The sequence below is a fragment of the Aspergillus puulaauensis genome, chromosome 6 (assembly GCF_016861865.1).
Source record: "Aspergillus puulaauensis MK2 DNA, chromosome 6, nearly complete sequence".
Taxonomy (NCBI): domain Eukaryota; kingdom Fungi; phylum Ascomycota; class Eurotiomycetes; order Eurotiales; family Aspergillaceae; genus Aspergillus; species Aspergillus puulaauensis.
In genome coordinates, this window is record NC_054862.1 from 3,489,693 (window position 1) to 3,505,410 (window position 15,718).

General features: G+C 52.8%; 9 protein-coding genes across 9 annotated transcripts; 4 read left to right on the top strand and 5 right to left on the bottom strand.

The window, feature by feature from the left end:
- Positions 1-196: 196 nt before the first annotated feature.
- APUU_61427S (uncharacterized protein) lies at positions 197-2,189 on the top strand (the record flags this gene model as incomplete). Its single annotated transcript, XM_041694767.1, has 8 exons — positions 197-365; positions 422-558; positions 617-699; positions 756-853; positions 900-1,020; positions 1,072-1,912; positions 1,968-2,073; positions 2,122-2,189. The coding sequence occupies 8 exons, from the start codon at positions 197-199 to the stop codon at positions 2,187-2,189; spliced, it is 1,623 nt and encodes a 540-aa protein (XP_041560565.1).
- A 389-nt stretch (positions 2,190-2,578) lies between these two features.
- On the top strand, positions 2,579-3,283 carry APUU_61428S (uncharacterized protein; the record flags this gene model as incomplete). Its single annotated transcript, XM_041694770.1, has 1 exon — positions 2,579-3,283. The coding sequence occupies one exon, from the start codon at positions 2,579-2,581 to the stop codon at positions 3,281-3,283; it is 705 nt and encodes a 234-aa protein (XP_041560566.1).
- A 418-nt stretch (positions 3,284-3,701) lies between these two features.
- On the top strand, positions 3,702-4,904 carry APUU_61429S (uncharacterized protein; the record flags this gene model as incomplete). The annotated part of the gene is made up of 1 exon (XM_041694771.1): positions 3,702-4,904. One exon carries the CDS (start codon positions 3,702-3,704, stop codon positions 4,902-4,904), a length of 1,203 nt encoding a protein of 400 aa, XP_041560567.1.
- A 315-nt stretch (positions 4,905-5,219) lies between these two features.
- On the bottom strand, positions 5,220-7,170 carry APUU_61430A (cytochrome P450; the record flags this gene model as incomplete). Its single annotated transcript, XM_041694772.1, has 5 exons — positions 5,220-5,416; positions 5,466-5,875; positions 5,956-6,095; positions 6,152-6,486; positions 6,549-7,170. The coding sequence occupies 5 exons, from the start codon at positions 7,168-7,170 to the stop codon at positions 5,220-5,222; spliced, it is 1,704 nt and encodes a 567-aa protein (XP_041560568.1).
- A 597-nt stretch (positions 7,171-7,767) lies between these two features.
- Positions 7,768-8,976, top strand: APUU_61431S (uncharacterized protein; the record flags this gene model as incomplete). Its single annotated transcript, XM_041694773.1, has 5 exons — positions 7,768-7,914; positions 7,968-8,026; positions 8,084-8,129; positions 8,191-8,457; positions 8,518-8,976. The coding sequence occupies 5 exons, from the start codon at positions 7,768-7,770 to the stop codon at positions 8,974-8,976; spliced, it is 978 nt and encodes a 325-aa protein (XP_041560569.1).
- A 238-nt stretch (positions 8,977-9,214) lies between these two features.
- zrfA (high-affinity Zn(2+) transporter ZRT1) lies at positions 9,215-10,357 on the bottom strand (the record flags this gene model as incomplete). Its single annotated transcript, XM_041694774.1, has 1 exon — positions 9,215-10,357. The coding sequence occupies one exon, from the start codon at positions 10,355-10,357 to the stop codon at positions 9,215-9,217; it is 1,143 nt and encodes a 380-aa protein (XP_041560570.1).
- Positions 10,358-11,248: 891 nt separating this feature from the next.
- On the bottom strand, positions 11,249-12,103 carry APUU_61433A (uncharacterized protein; the record flags this gene model as incomplete). Its single annotated transcript, XM_041694775.1, has 1 exon — positions 11,249-12,103. The coding sequence occupies one exon, from the start codon at positions 12,101-12,103 to the stop codon at positions 11,249-11,251; it is 855 nt and encodes a 284-aa protein (XP_041560571.1).
- Positions 12,104-12,365: 262 nt separating this feature from the next.
- APUU_61434A (uncharacterized protein) lies at positions 12,366-13,558 on the bottom strand (the record flags this gene model as incomplete). The annotated part of the gene is made up of 2 exons (XM_041694776.1): positions 12,366-12,392; positions 12,527-13,558. 2 exons carry the CDS (start codon positions 13,556-13,558, stop codon positions 12,366-12,368), a joined length of 1,059 nt encoding a protein of 352 aa, XP_041560572.1.
- Positions 13,559-14,020: 462 nt separating this feature from the next.
- On the bottom strand, positions 14,021-14,623 carry aspf34 (cell wall protein PhiA; the record flags this gene model as incomplete). Its single annotated transcript, XM_041694777.1, has 2 exons — positions 14,021-14,277; positions 14,332-14,623. The coding sequence occupies 2 exons, from the start codon at positions 14,621-14,623 to the stop codon at positions 14,021-14,023; spliced, it is 549 nt and encodes a 182-aa protein (XP_041560573.1).
- Positions 14,624-15,718: the final 1,095 nt, after the last annotated feature.

Genomic DNA, 15,718 nt, shown 5'->3' on the forward strand with positions numbered 1-15,718 from the left:
TATTCTGACGGTGGAGAATGTCGCCATTTTAGCCCGATTGATGCACTGACATCCATCCATCCACAGATTCTACACTCCAACTCAGATGGCGTGCTTGCGTTCCTTTGACTCACGCTTATCGCCGATGTCCGATGCTTTTGACAAAAGTTTTTCGTGCTGATGCTTTGGCTATGGCTGTTACACGACTCTCTGCATCATGGCCGCCCCCGACGAGACAACGCCGCTGATTCCCGACACCACAAAGCAGCCAGCCTCTAGTCATGCTGTCGTCGACGAAGAGAACGATGCCGTACCACCGAGTCCGTCTAAGCCGCCAGTCGAGGCGTCGATCAGCGTGGGCAGCATCATTGCCGTGCTCCTTCTAGGTACCAGCGGCCTAAAAAAACAGTAGAGAACAGTATGCTGAGTCGCTGACCACCAGGCGAATTCATCTCCAATGCCGACTCGACGCTCATCATGACCGCGACGGCGCGCATTTCGTCCGAGTTCAATCGTTTGCAGGGCGCTGCCTGGCTGTCCACGGGGTATACGCTCGGAGTGTGTGTTGCGCAGCCGATGGTCAGTTATTGCCTTGTTATATGCTTCTTATATCGCAGAATGACGCTGACATCTGCAGTACGGCAAACTGAGCGACGTCTATGGCCGGAAACCGCTCCTGCTCTGGTCGTACTTCTTCCTTGCCCTGGGGTGTGTGGTCTGGTGAGTTTTTGACCAGGTTGATCAGGCATGCATTCGGAAACTCATCGAGCCTGTAGTGGACTGGCAACAGATATGTGGGTTGTCATCTTGGGACGTGCTCTCAGTGGTATTGGGGGTGCTGGGGTGATGACCATGAGCTCCATCATCATCACCGGTAGGTTTCCTAGCCCTGTTGCTGCGATATCTACTGACCCTCGCAGACATTGTGGCTAAAAGAGAGGTCGCAAAGTGGCGGTCCTTTGTGAACGTGTCCATGACCCTCGGCCGCAGCATTGGAGGCCCCGTTGGCGGAGTCCTGACAGACACCATTGGATGGCGATGGTAAGTCTAAACCGTTGAGATGAAGTCCACATACTGATCGTCAGCGCGCAGGGCGTTTCTCTTGCAAGCCCCGTTACTCGGGCTTGCTGCCATTCTTGTTATCATTCAGCTCAAGCTCACTCCACCTGCTTCATCAAACGCGCCGTCCAATGCATCCAGAATTGGCCGGATCGACTTCCGCGGTGCTTTCCTGTTGGCCACGAGCATTGCTGCCATCATCCTCCTTCTCGACCAGGGCGGGAAGTCATTCGCATGGGCATCGCTGCCAACAGCAGTCCTTTCCAGCTGCGCAGCGTTGACGCTTGCACTGTTCATCTACACTGAGCTCCACGTAGCAGTCGAGCCGATATTCAACATCCACATCCTCCGCCGCCCAAATGTCGCGGCCAGCTACCTGGTCAGTTCGCTCCAGGTTGCTGCACAAGTGGGAATGATGTTTACTGTGCCGCTATACTTCCAAGTGACCGCGAGAGCATCTAGTACTGTTGCGGGTGCACATCTGATTCCTGCCGTTGCTGGTAATACCATAGGTGGCCTGGCGTCTGGGATGTTTATTCGAAGAACCGGCAATTACAAGCCGGTGCTGGTTGCCGCAGGCCTTATCGCGTGTATTTCGTACGTACTGCAAGTTACTCGATGGAATGGACACACCGGGTTCTGGGAGTCTCTGTATATAGTCTTTGGGGGGGTGGGCAGTGGATCTGCGTCGTCGGCGGCATTCGTGAGCATGACAGCTTTTCTGGAGCCGGAGGAGATTGCAATGGCCACTGGAGGGTATCTTTTGCTGCTCAGCTTTTCTATTACCGCAGGGATCACGTCGAATTATACGCTGCTGGGAACGGTGTTCAGGAGACAACTACAGAGCCAGTTGCATGGGCCGGGCGCACGGAAAGTGAGCTGAAACCAACCGAATACTGATCATCCTGATCATACTGACTCGTGCCTAGATTATTCGCCGCGCGCTGTCGAGTATTGAATACATTGCGGGCCTGACAGGAACTCTGCGCGAGACGGTTGTTGGGAGCTACGTTGCCGGTTTGAAGCACGCCTACAGTAAGTCTATGGCATAGTACCAGCTGCGGTTTTGGCTAACAAGGACAGTTTTCTCGTTTGTATGTTCTCTGCTGGCGTCGGTGACTGCCCTGACTGCGAGGAACCATCGGCTGTAGTGGATGATGGGGGTGACGAGTAAATGTGATCTCTGTTGGCATATAATGCAAAATAAAAAGACGCCTAATAGCCACTGGTGGTGGTTTTGGTCGAATGGTATTTCGATAATTTCCTCATAGTCAAGGTCATACCTCGATATATATATGCAGGCACAAGTAGCTTGCAGCTTCACCATGTTGAATGTCCATAGTCTGAAATGTAAAACGAGTCACCATTATATTCTTGACTTCTTCACTCCCAAGAAAATACAAATAATATGAGCCATAGTACTCTCGTTAGTGAATTTGTTGGTGAATCTGTTATAGTGGTGCTGTGGCTGTGCTGTGTGGCTTGTCGGTTTTGTCTTTATTTTCGTCTTTTCTTTTCTTTTATTTTTCTTTCTCCAAACATGTCCAGCCTGTCCAAATCGCGCTGGGCCCCGGCCTCCAGCGACAGCCAGAAACCGCCAGACCGACGAGGCCTGCTTTCTGCGTCTGAAGAGCTCTCGCGCTTTATGAAAATTGTGGCGCGCCTGAAATGGAAGCTCCCATTCCTGGCGGAGGGCTATCGCCTGGCCACCACGCACGACCCGCTCATTGACATCGCCCACGCGGAGATCATGTTCAAACTGGACTTCCACGAGTACTATGCGCTTCTGGAACGCGCGCTGGTGCACTTGTTGGGCGTGTTTGGCGTCACAATCTCCGGGGCGTCGCGCTACCAGGACCGGGCTGGCTCGCACAGCTACCACGCGAACGTGCTCGGCGCGCTGGAAGCGAAAGCAAGCCCCCTGCGTGATATTCTTGGGTCTGGCGAGAGACTCAGGCAGTTGAAACGCGCAAAGGAGCTGCGCAATCGCTGGAAGACGGCAGACCTGTCGCAGGAGGAGAGAGAACGCGAGGACTTGCGCTCAGCAATGAGAGGCGACCGAGTGATGCCCCTGGACAGCTACGATCTAGACAAAATCATCGCCGAGATTTTCGATGGCCTGGAGGATGGCTATCGCCTGGCTGAAACCCATGCAGCGCAGCATGACACCCTTCGCAACGGTCGGGGTTCGTCCGCCATGGACTGGGACTTTATCGTCGACGCGATGGATTGGGAGGCTGTCTGAGGCAGTCAAAGCCAGACAATTGGTTACTTTACGCATTGTCTACGTTCTGACTGTACAAGGCCTCGTTGGGCTTGTCAAGCACGACAAACCTACCGAGGAGACTGTCTGCAGCAGTGTCTTCGATGCGACCGGTGTAGCAGACACAGTTAACGACACGCGAGCTGGGTCGGGTTTCACGCGTGGTCAGCAAGTATTGTCAACAGAATCGATGTGCATCGATCCTGCAGACGGATCAACAATCAATTGTGGTCGACGTCAGTTGCTCAGGAACAGTCTGGACTTCCAAGGAAAATCGAAGACGTCAGAGTGACACAGTACTCGCCGTACAAAACCACCACCACAGATCAATAAACAATTTCTCTTCAACTTCACGCAACCCTACCCTCAACAATTTTCGAAGCTTAATAAACAACTCACAATGTTTAGTCGAATGTCAAGAACCGCCGCCCGTTGCGGCCGTTGCCAACTGTACAAACCCAAAACCAGTCGCCCCAACGCTCGTTTCCAGTCTACCTCTCCAGGTCAGGCCTCGGGGGGAACAAATTCCGCTTTGGTCGGGGGGATTGCAGGCGGTGCAGTGGCCTTCGGTGCAGGTTACGTCTGGTATCGGGTCTCTGGAGCCAAAGCAGCCGTTAGGACTGTCAAGGAGACCCAGGACTATGCCGACTCGCTTAAACAAGGCATAATCAAGAATGCCCCTGAACCCGATAAGGCTTTGCAGTGGTTCCGTGATACCACCAAGAGCTATGCCGTCTTCATTCCGGGCGCCCGCGGCCACATTGACGCTTTATTCGATAACCTGGAAACGGTCAAGGGAAAGCATGGGGGCGAGTTCGACTCCATCATCCGTGACGCATATGCTGAGATGAAGGAGCTGTCCAAGAAGGGTGGTGCAGATGTCGACACTGCGTTCCAGGGGCTTCAGATCTTACAAAAACACCTCAACCGGCTGTTGGACCTGTCCGGCGACGCTGCGGGAGACATCATCAACAACCACCCGAAGCTCAAGGAGAAGTTTGGCGGTAGCTTTGATCAGCTGAAGGAGATGGGCGATGCCTACGGGCCACAGGCAAAGGAGGAGGCAAACCGGACTTGGCAGCAGATAACCGACATTATCAAGAGAGGCGCCGGCACGGAGTCTGTTGAAGAAATCCGGAAGCTGGTACAGGAGAAAAGAGACAAACTGCAAAAACTGGGCGACGAGGCGTGGCAGAAGGGCATGGATGAATACAAGCAGTACCTCGACAAGAACCCCAAGGTGAAAGAGCTGGTGGAGGACAACGCCGACGCTTTGAAGAAGGGCGATTTCTCGAAGCTCTGGGGGCTGGTCAAGGACAGCGCCTCTTCTGGCAAGACAGACGATGTGGAGAAATATGTCAAGGAGAAGGCAGGCCAGGCCAAGGACACGGCAGGAATTGATCTCGACAAGTGGTCCAGCCTCGTCCCGGGTGGTTCAGACGTGCTCAACGAGCTGCAGTCACTGCACACTGTCGGTGCAAAGAAGGGCAAGGATGCAGAGAACGTTCTGCGAGACACCGTGGGTGAGCTGCAGGAAGTGCTGAAGAAGCGAAAGGAACAACTGGAGAAGATTGGCGACGAAGCAAAGGAGGAAAGCAAGTGAAGATACAAGCCAGAGTCCGTCCATAGACCCGAATAGCAGTTATTGAACACGGTCTTGCCACAGACCATTGAAATTGGAGCAGAGACCAATTTACACCTCACTAATCGCCCTCCCATCCTGGCAAGGCTGAAGGATTAAATTGAATCCTTTAATCCTTTGACTCCATGAATCCCTAGGTCCAACGGCCCGGGTCCTCAGACTGACACTGGCAGCAGTGGGATCTGTTGGATTACGACTGCTAATAACAATGTTACATGTCCCTTGTGGTATTTTGTCCTGGAGTCGTGCGTTTTCTATATAATAGATACTGATATACTATACTACAGCCTCACGCGGTTGGAACTTCAGCATCAGCGGCCCTACAGTGAACGTAAATGTATCCTTTGCATCTCCATCAAATGCCTCGCCAGTCTCACCAGGCGCAAATGAGATATTAAACTCAGACGCAATGCGTGCTATCACAAGCCGCATCTCCATAAGGGCCAGCTGCTTCCCTACACAGCCGTAACGACCTACAGACGATGAGCTCACTATTATGGATACTGTTTGTGAATTTCTTACCTATCTGAAACGGGAAGAAGGCTTCTTCATGCGTGATCAGTTTGTCCTTCGCCTCGAGCCACCGTTCAGGGATGAAGTCTGACCCGGATGGAAAATAGCGGTCATCTCGTTGGATCACGTACTGGGGGACTACGACAATTGTATTGCCTGGAATCCACATATCGTCGACTTGGAGCCCTTGAGGAGGTGTCTCCCTGGGCTGGCCGCTAGGGACAGCAGGCTTGAGGCGGAGGGTTTCGTTGATGACCGCCTCCAGGTACGGCAGACGGCGCAGAGCTTCATTACTGAAGTCCGATGTTTGAGCACCCTTGAAGAAAGCCCCGTCGAGTTCGGCCTGTAGTCTCTGATACACTGCAGGATGCTTGGCCAGATAGTAGAATGCGTTTGCCAAAGCCACACCGGTGGTATCGCTGCGCGAATATCAGAATCAAGTTCACCCAGTTCAAGAAAGACAACGAGCAGGAGAGAGATGAAGAGAGGGCAGACCTACCTCCCCGTGATGATCATGAGTCGACCATCCTCATTAAGGGATTGCTCCCCAGGAGGAGCTGACTGGTCCTTCTCGTCGGTAGCCTTGAGCAGCCAGGAAATCACGTCCTTGGGGACTTTACTCTCCGATGCCTTCCATTCCTGCAAGGGGTCAGAATGAATGCGCAGTAGGGGTTTATACATGTGGGATGACCAACAGCTTTCTTCTCTGCTATGCGGTCGGCACAGTATGTCATGAACTGTCCGTAGTTGCCAACAAGTCCCTGAATGGCACCGAGGATTGTCAAGACCCAGGGAACGGGTTTCAAGATCCCAAGAATAAGCATTTGCCCGTGTAGCTCCTTGATCGCGGCGTGTTCTGTACCCTCCTCGAGCTGTCGGAAGTCCTTGGAGAACCCGACCAGACCCATGACATCAAAGGCCAGGTACATGGTCCACTGGGAGATATTCAAAGGCTGTTCGATACGGGATCGGATCTGTGAAATAAGAACGTCCACCTTGTGCTGAAGACGAGGCTCGTATATGGGCAATGCTGCGCGGCTAGGATTAGCTGTGAGACGGATAACCACGAAAACATCAATCAAATCTTGTTACCTTTCATGCTAAATCCCCGGTCCCATGCTCTCCGGCGCCGACGATGTACATCAGGGTCGCGGGTTGAGTTGAGCGAGATCTGGGTATTATCATCAGACACATGGCTATACCAGGTCGGCTTCGTGCAGGGCGACTGGGGCCCGCCCATGAGATTAACTGCCGATGGCCGATTTATGGATAATTCTCTTGGTCCTGTACGCACAAAGTCCCCATACTTGCGATGCATCGTGTCCAGGTCGATATGGTACTGCGTCCGCTCTGTGGCCTGCGCCACCGCGAAGAGGCGGGTCACCTTGGCCGTCCATGGCCCAGGAAAGCGGCGAAGACGGTGGAAGAAAGATCGATAGAGCACGATGCTAGCTGCGAGTCCACAATTGAAGGATAGCGAGGCCAGAATCGCGCCTGCAAGTGCCCGGGACCAGCTGAACGAGAAGAGGTAGACGTAGCCAGTGCACAACGCTAGGAAACCTCCCAAGTAGAAAGATGTCAGGAGTCTGAGCCGATTGTCAATCTCACCCACTCGGATGAATTGGTGGAACGCTGCTCCAAGGGCAAGGAAAGTGAGCGCAGTTCGCGAGGGCTCGGGGCTGAGGAGGGCCGCCAGGATGGTCGTGGCGCCCATCTTGCAGCGGTTCTACTGACAGGAGTTCCCCTAGGTACACCCTGAATATCTGCTGTCAACTTTTGGCGAAGAATTGGACATTGGACGAGAAAGGGGGAATGAGGGGAAAGGTGTGTTTTTAATGCACCGCAACGGCCAACTCCCCAACCTGCAAGGACTTCCCCACGAGCCCGCCAGAACGAGTCAGGATTCATGGAGACTTGGGCTGATATCGCGTGGAGAATGGACCGAACCGTCTCCAGCCCCTGTCATCTCGGCAACCGGTTTGAATCTGGTGGAGAGCCATTGGCTGCTTGGGCTCTTAGCAGCGCGCGATGGATCTAGCCTCCTCCAACAGGAATATGGCACTGCGCAACGGCTCATTTAGTGCTGCCGGATGAAGCCCGCGAAACTGCCAAGCTGTTAGTTTCTCTATTCGCCTGTCAACTTTGCGAGTGGCCGAGGTGTCGGATTCTGCACGGCCGTTGGGACCAGGGGCCCAGGCGGGTTGAAATCTCGCGGATCAATCCGCTGAGCAGTATAAAATGCCTTCTTTCCCGCAATAACGGGGCCAGAAGGAGTGGAGCCATTGACAGGCTGAGCAAGCCCTTGGTTGCAATGTTTGAGACACTCCAGCCAGCCGCATATGGCGCGTCTTTTGCGTTCTTTGCATTGTCCTTGACCACGACAATCCTGCGCATGTACTCACGGAAATGCATCATCAAGAGCTTTGGCAGAGACGACTGGTGGATGGTGTTTGTGTTTGTACGCTCTCCTGTTGCCCCAATGCAGGAGCAAGCCTCTAACCTTCACTCCAGATATTCAACACAGCCCAGCAGGGCTTGTTCTGCGTCTTTCTCTACTACGGCGGTGGATTGTTCGTGAAAGGCTCTCATAATTACTGGTGACATACTAATCAAAGCTTCTCAAATAGACACACGACTGAGGTCTCGATGGAGCACCAGGCCATGCTCCCAAAGGTAAGCCTCCCAGGTTTGATAGACAGGGTTAAGAGTCAGTCACTAACTCCCCTCGGCGAAGCTTCTCTTTGCAGAGGAAATCCTGTACATCTGGATGCATCTCATCATCAAGCACGCCTTCCTCCAGTTCTATCTCCGGCTCGCAAATAAAACCTCGTTCACGTACAGCGTCTATGCCACCATGGTCCTGAACCTCGCGGTTGCGGTGGCCATTTGGCTCTTGTACTGCCTCCAATGCCGTCCTCTGCCAGCGTTTTGGAACCCGACAATGTATCCCGATGCAAGCTGCCTTAAAACCGCAGTGACTTATTATGTGCCCGCTTCGCTGGTAAGGCCTGTCCCTGTTTTGTTCGTACATTGTGAGCTAACCACTCATGGGTCTTTGCAGAACATCCTCACCGACTTTATCATCCTCTCGCTTCCCATCCGCCCCCTGTGGAACATGCAAGCCAGTCTCTCACGGCGCCTGGGTGTTATTGCTGTCGTCTCAGTTGGAAGCGTCGCCGTAATCGTGTCCTGCCTTCGCCTCATCGTCCTCCACGAGTTCGCGGTGAATCCCGATTTCTCATATATTCTCGGCAAGATGGTGATAATATCGGCAGCAGAGTTGAATGTGGCGATCATGGCAGCAAACGCACCTTCTCTGAAGGCCGTGTGGCTGAAGCACGTCAGTGGATCTCTCAGCAATTACATGTCGTCGATGCCTCTTTCCTCGCTGTCCAAGAAACAGAATTCTGCCCCAGAAGCCCCAGTCAGTCGGCGGCGAGATGTGCCAAAGCATGATGGAGACTTGCCAGACTCGTCGTCGATGAACAATCTGGTTGAGCCTAGAAGTTACGAGAATTAGGTCGCCACAATGATGTACACGTCTTGGAAATACCCAATACAAGACCACATCATGGAAATCAAATATTTTATTGCTTATTATATAACGATACTATTGGTAAAGGAATGTAGATGAATTGAAAGATGTGCACTGAGAACAAATTCAAGGAGGGGAGAGTAGAGAAACTGCCAGATTATGGAACTCGGACAAGGAGTCTCTGCTTAGGAAGTACACTGGATATCAAACGGCGATAGCATGATTATGCCCATTTTCCGAGGAGCGCCATGATTCCTGTTCCTAATAGCAGCGAAATCACCATGAACACCAGGCGCTTATTATCCTGGGTGCGATGCGGGTCGAAGAGGAAGTCCCTGGCGAGCAGCTCGACAAGGCCTGTGTAGATCAGGATTCCCGCTGAAATGGCATCCAGGACGCCCGAAACAACGTTTGCAGTGTATGATCCCGAGTTGTAGGTCGTGCGCACACCGAGGCCAATGGCAATGGAAATCGGAGTCGTGAGGCTGTAGAGCAGACAGAGGACCCATGGAAGCCAGCTTCCCTTGCGGAAGGGAATCGCCGACATTCTGGCTCCGATACCCAGGCCCTCGAAGGACTGATGGAATACCAGGACGGGGTACAGGGTTGGGAACTCGTCGCCAGTGACCCCCAGGTTCAGGCCGATGATGACGGAGTGGAAGATGATGCCGAACTCGAGGATCAGGAAGGCCGCAATCTGCTGCTTGAAGGAGCGTTCGATCCAGGCGGAATCCAGAGACTGAGCCTCGAGCGCATCGTCCGTCTTTTTGGCATTACGGTCGGCCTGCGCGGGGATAGCCTCTCCATTGTCTGCGGTGCTGGTCACCAATGTCTCCGGATCCTCCCTGCAGACTCCGTATCTGACCTCCACGTAGCGCTCAGCTCCAAAGTCCAAAAGGAAGACGCCCATCACCGAGGCAAGCACGATTGCAGGACACCAGGAGTAGTCTGCCCAGTGGCCGGTCATGCCCACGCAGCTTGCCGGGCCGATCTCGTCGTACGCAGGATCGAGAAGGTGGATGAACGCGGTGGCGACGATGACACCTGCACCGAAGTACCGGGCGAAAAGGTAGACATACTGAGGAATATGCAGTCGGGGGTTGCGTTTGGCGATCACAGGGAAGAAGGTCACCGCGGTAGACACGACGAAGATGACAAAAATGGCAGAGATGCGAGCACCCATGCGTCCATCGTAGTCGTTTTCGCCAGCATTCAAGTAACAGATGATATCTCTTGGGTCCGCGGAATCCAAGTCCACGGCGCTGGGGTTGAAAGACATCGTGGTGGATGAGGGAGAGGGATTGACAGGAGAGAGCACTTTCTGGAGGATTCGCATGCGAAGTTTGGTATCGGGGCTGGTCCTCATACTTATAGGAGATACTTGAAAGGTGGGATAACGATCTCGCCGGTGAAGCCACCTTGTGTCAGGCTTTTCTAGCACGAGGACCTTGGGGTCAAGATGGATCTGTTATAGCAGTTGTCATATGTTCTTCAGTTTATAGCCATGTCAGACCATGCACTGAGTATAGTGGGAGTCTGCCGGCAAGGCAACATGAAAACGCCGTAGGAGCGGCCAATACATTTGATACCCTGCTGCTTCTGCTGCGGTTTTTCTCTGACAGCTATCAACTGATGCTGCCGAGAACTCTCGGAGACAGAAAATTTGCAGACCCGCACACTTGGCTAGCTTGAATGAAAGCTTGTTCGGCTGCACGAAGGCTTGTATCGAGCAGCCAAGACGACCGTTTGACTGGCTGGACGTGGTGGACACCAGCAGAGTGCGAAATGAGATCGAGGACCCCGGGGATAGCCACGGTGGGCCGGGGCCAGAAAACTTTCAAGTACCCACGCTTGACTCACCAGATGGCTATCCAGGCAGCAGCAAACAAATTGGTATGGCTTGATTCGGGGACCCCCGATGCTTCTAGTGACAGCATTTAGCACATGATTCTTGTAGTGTGTATGACGATAGGGCTACCCAAGATATATACACTTGGCTACTGAGTGACTGTGACAAGCGAATGAAAGCAGCAAGTCGGAATAAACCATGTATTTATGAGTCGACAGGGTGCTCTATAACTACTATGTGCTTGTATTCTCCCTAAGTATCTGATATTGCATGGCTGACAGTGGTTGCCAGGTCTCAGACTCGGATTACCGAATTCGGCAATCTAGGGCGCCCTAAACACCACTCCAGAACAGCCTGCGGAGGCTGCTTTTGACTGTTATCAGAGGTCTGATGTTCAGCCACAATTGCCTAAGAATCACCGTACGGCGGCATCCCATAGCAGAGCTCAAAGCTGTCCTGGAACACCTGCGGCGAGGACCAGCACACTACATCGAGCGTGGTCCCTGCCCTCGAAGGGGTTGGATTGTCCAGAGTTCCCTCATTCGCCAAGTAGAACCGACCCTCGAAGTCGGAGAACCGAAAGGCCTTGGGGTGCTTTGCTTTGACTGTCAGCCATTCGTTCTCGTCAACCCCGACTTCTCTACAGCCGTCGCGCTCGATCCACTGAATCGACACCTCGTCGCGATCGATCATCGGCGTCTTGGGCGAAGAGTTCCATTGGCCATTTCTCCTGTCTGCGATACAGACATTGAATCGCGAGCGTTTAGTAGTGGATAGGCAGATGAGGTTGCCGCAGCAGTACCAGTAGGTGCTGGGATAGCCACTGCGGCGAATGAAGAAGCTGTACCCAGAGATATAGTCATGGTTTAGGTCGCTGGTAGGAGGCAGCAGTTTGGCGCCCAAGTCAGGATAGTTTCCCATGGAATAGAGAAACATCTTGCCGGTGACAGGATCAAAAGCTGGATCGACGTCGTGGGACGTATGCGGACATACGGCGGTCCCCAGCGCAGCGACATTTTCGGGACTCTCTTTGATTTGCAACACCCAGAGCTTTGGCGAGAGTCTCTCGATGTCCACGGGTGTTAGAGCCGTATGATCGAACGTTAAGCTGGGAACAGACAGGGCCTTTCCCTTGTTCTCCTGCAGGATGCGAAACAGCGTATCGGCCGTGTTGCGATCGGGGGATATCGCGACCCATACGAAATGGGGCGAGTTTGTTGCCGAATTCACGGGCCTTGAAGCAATATAGTGCATATAAACCATGCTGAAGGTAATTGATGGTGGTATCGAGGACAAGCAAGGACAGTTCTGGTGGTGTGTGAAGAGTGGCATAAGAATGATGCAACAAGGACAGCTGGGATCCATGGAATGCTTCGACCATCTACAGCTTACGGTCTACCTGGGATCCATGGAACATCTGCCTGTATTTAGACTAGAATAATAGCACTCGCTCGCAAAAATAAACATTCATTGCCATTTATAAAGCCAATATTAGTATTCACTAACTGTATCGTCTTCTCTGAACCTATAATCTGTACCGTAGGAGAGTATACTGTAAGGAAACATGTTATCATGTTAGCAGCAATGCCCGTATGAGCAGCAAGATGCAGAGAATGATGCCCCACAGCACGGAGGAGGACATGGCGTGGAACACGGTGCACCGCAAGGTCCTGGCGAGGAGTTAACCACGACGGTGATGTTTGAACCACCGCCAGGGAATCGCCCTGATCCAGGCATAGGAGCCCCAGAGGCCGAGCTACTGCCGCACTGTCGACACACGTCTCCAGTCGCACCACTGGCAGGCGGTCCATAACCTGACGACTCGAGGGAATCAAGGTCAGACGAAGTGTAGCTGGACGGTGGTTGAGGAACCATATCCATGCCTGTGGGTGTGTCACTGTAGCTGTTACTGTAAACGTCACTGTAAGTGTCACTGTACGACTGAGATGAATCCACCGACTGCATATCCGAGTAAGGATAGCTCGTCGGGGGCCGGGTAGGAGGCACCCCAAGACCTCTAGGGGCCGCATATTGAATATTGGGCGACCCCGAGTCTGAATCAGGGTAGATTTCTCGCAGACGACTAGGTGCCCGGGAACGGCTACGGACACTGCTAGAGGAACGACTATTGACACTGCTAGAGGAGCGGCTATTGACACTGCTAGAGCCATTGGACCTCACAGACCCCAGGTCGGAATTGGCGTGGACTCCCTTGGGCCGGATAGTGACAATATTGGGGGTGATGGTGCTGGTAGAGCTTTGAGAAGTCACATCTGACGCAGGCTGCCTTGACCGGCTGCGACTACTGCCCTTGGAACGTCTAGGATTGCCATACCGGTCCTGGGAGACTGATGAGCCAGCGCCAACGGAGTCCAGATCGTCCATACGATTCCCGCTGGCCCTGTCGTATGCCCTCATGCTGTTGGCAGTGAGACCCGTGGGCCGAACTGTATGGAAGGAGCCAGGGCGGATGGTGGAAGAGGATGCGCCAGAGTAATAGGAGCTTTGGGAGCTCCGCGAGTTCTGGGAGCTTCGAGAGTTCTGAGAGCTTTGAGAAGACCTGTCACTGAGATATTCCCAGCCGGTTCTCGAGCTGGACCTGGAGGACGCAGAGGACCTGGAAGCACTGCTGAGAGAGCTAGGGACACTGCTGTGAGAGCCCCCAACACCCTTGGAAGAGCGCTTAGACGATGAAGAACGACCCAAACCGAACACCATTGCTTCTGAACGTATTAGGGTTTGGCTAAGATACTGGCTACTGGACAGGCTCTGCTTAGCTGGCAACGGAGGCTGATAAACGGTGGTCTTTATACAACTGAGACTCTAATTTGCGTACCAGTAGCTCTTTATACTATCATAAAGGGAAGCCATTGTCTGAAGAACAAACATGGGATTCATAGAACCGACTTCTTTAGACGTACTAGTGCAATTATTATGTCCAGCTTACAGGCACAAGGCCTATTATTCCAAACTGTGAAGGCCTTGTCTGTTGACAATCACAATGACAGCATTCCCACCAACATTGAGGTCTCGGCTGTATCAATCGCAAATACTGCAGTTATTCATTGTTTGTATAATCCTGTAGCTGTATGAGAGTGAATGTATTCAAGACAAGAACGCGGTGATAGGCTATTCAATATATACAATGCGATGCTATATACAGATAATACAGAGCCTCACTTAAGAGTAAGTGCAGGGAACAGGCTTATCGCTCTTCTCGACACGAGCAGCGACGCCAACGCAGTTCTCGTTGCCACCAGGGTTGGTCACTCCAGCAGAGACCCAGATGCTGTAGGCGCCGCCAATGCTGTTGGGGCAGGCGATGAGGCTGCTACCGTCGAACTGGAGGTGGTTGCTCTTGTCGATGGCCCAGCCAGTGCGCTCTCCGTTGCGGGGACCGGGCTCGTCGCCAGTGGTATATCCGAGCTTGCCTTGGCCTGCAGTCTGTTAGCATTTGATATAAATCTGGGAAAGGGAATCAGGGGCCGTACCCATGCCGGAGCGGTCGACGTAGGCCTGCTGGGTGCTGCCAGAGGGGCCGTAGAGGAACAGAGCTTCATCCTTGATGTAGAAGGTGGCGAAACCATCATCGGAGCCCTCGCAGGTAGCGTTTTGGCCACTAAGACCGGCGAAAAGACTGCCCTTGGCTGCGTTGAAGCCGGAGTTCTGAACACCAGAGCCAGAGTGGATGGCGATGAGGCCAAAGGTCTCGGGGGTGGCAGTAGGCTGCGCGGAGGCAGTGAGGGCCATAGAGGCAGCGACGGCGAGAGAGTTGAACTTCATAGTGACCGATGTTTGCTTCGAGAGAGAATACGACTGTTGGATATGTGCAATGGAGTGTGTAATGGAGGCGATGAGAATGGGATGAAGAGACGGACAGCACTGGTATTTATACTACAACAGGGACCGAGAAAACAGGGACAACGAGGACAGCAAGTGAGACATCACCTCGGATTATTCGCCGCCAGCAGCAGTTTCTGATCCAAATTGAGGCAATCGAGTTCGACAGACCAGGGCTGTGGCCTGTGACTTCATTATCTCCACTGCTGTCTCGGACTCTCCACCGAACCAATCCACCGTAACCCATATTGATTGGCTTGACTACTCTGTATGTAGCTAGCGAGCAGATTTGGTTGACTCTTGCAGAATCTAAAAATACAATCTCCGCCTGCTGGTCCACTCTGCCTTCGACGCGATTCCCCTGAAATTCGACTCCCCGCCGGCTTTTGACTTGAAGAACGGGTTATAACAAGAGGCACTATAGATAGATATTTTCGTACTATAAATCATCGTACTCCGTACTCTAAAATAGCATAACCGTTATCCGTATTAACCATGCTTGTCCTGCTGGGGTGCTAGTCTCAATTGCCACTGCCCAGCATCTTGATTGCTGAAACCTCGCCAGCAGCGATTGGACAACAGTCAAGTTCTCGCAGCTGGACTAAACAGATTGAACAAATTGCTGGTTTTGGTCGGTGTTGTCTACATGAAACCCAACGGTGGCACTTGGTGGTGAAGCCACTGCATATTGCGCTTCTCTGTTTATTCGCCATGTCTCGGTCCACTGCAATTACAGCGACGTAGCGACATTCTCGATTCCACTGACAGCCTGTGCCTCCTTTTGACGGTTAACGTCCTTTTGGCCTTCCCATTTTCTGTGATGAGTTGGACGATTGCAAGCCTGCTCACCGCTGTTTTCCTCCATGCAGATGCCACTATGCGTACATTGCCAGTCCGAGGCCGATAACTGTTACTGACCATCCGGAATCTGGCTGGCGTCGTGAATCAAACTGAGCTGACAGAGTATGCAAGGTCAATACCGTGGCAATCCAGACCGATATAAGCCCCCAGCGACTATATCTACCACAGTTAAACACA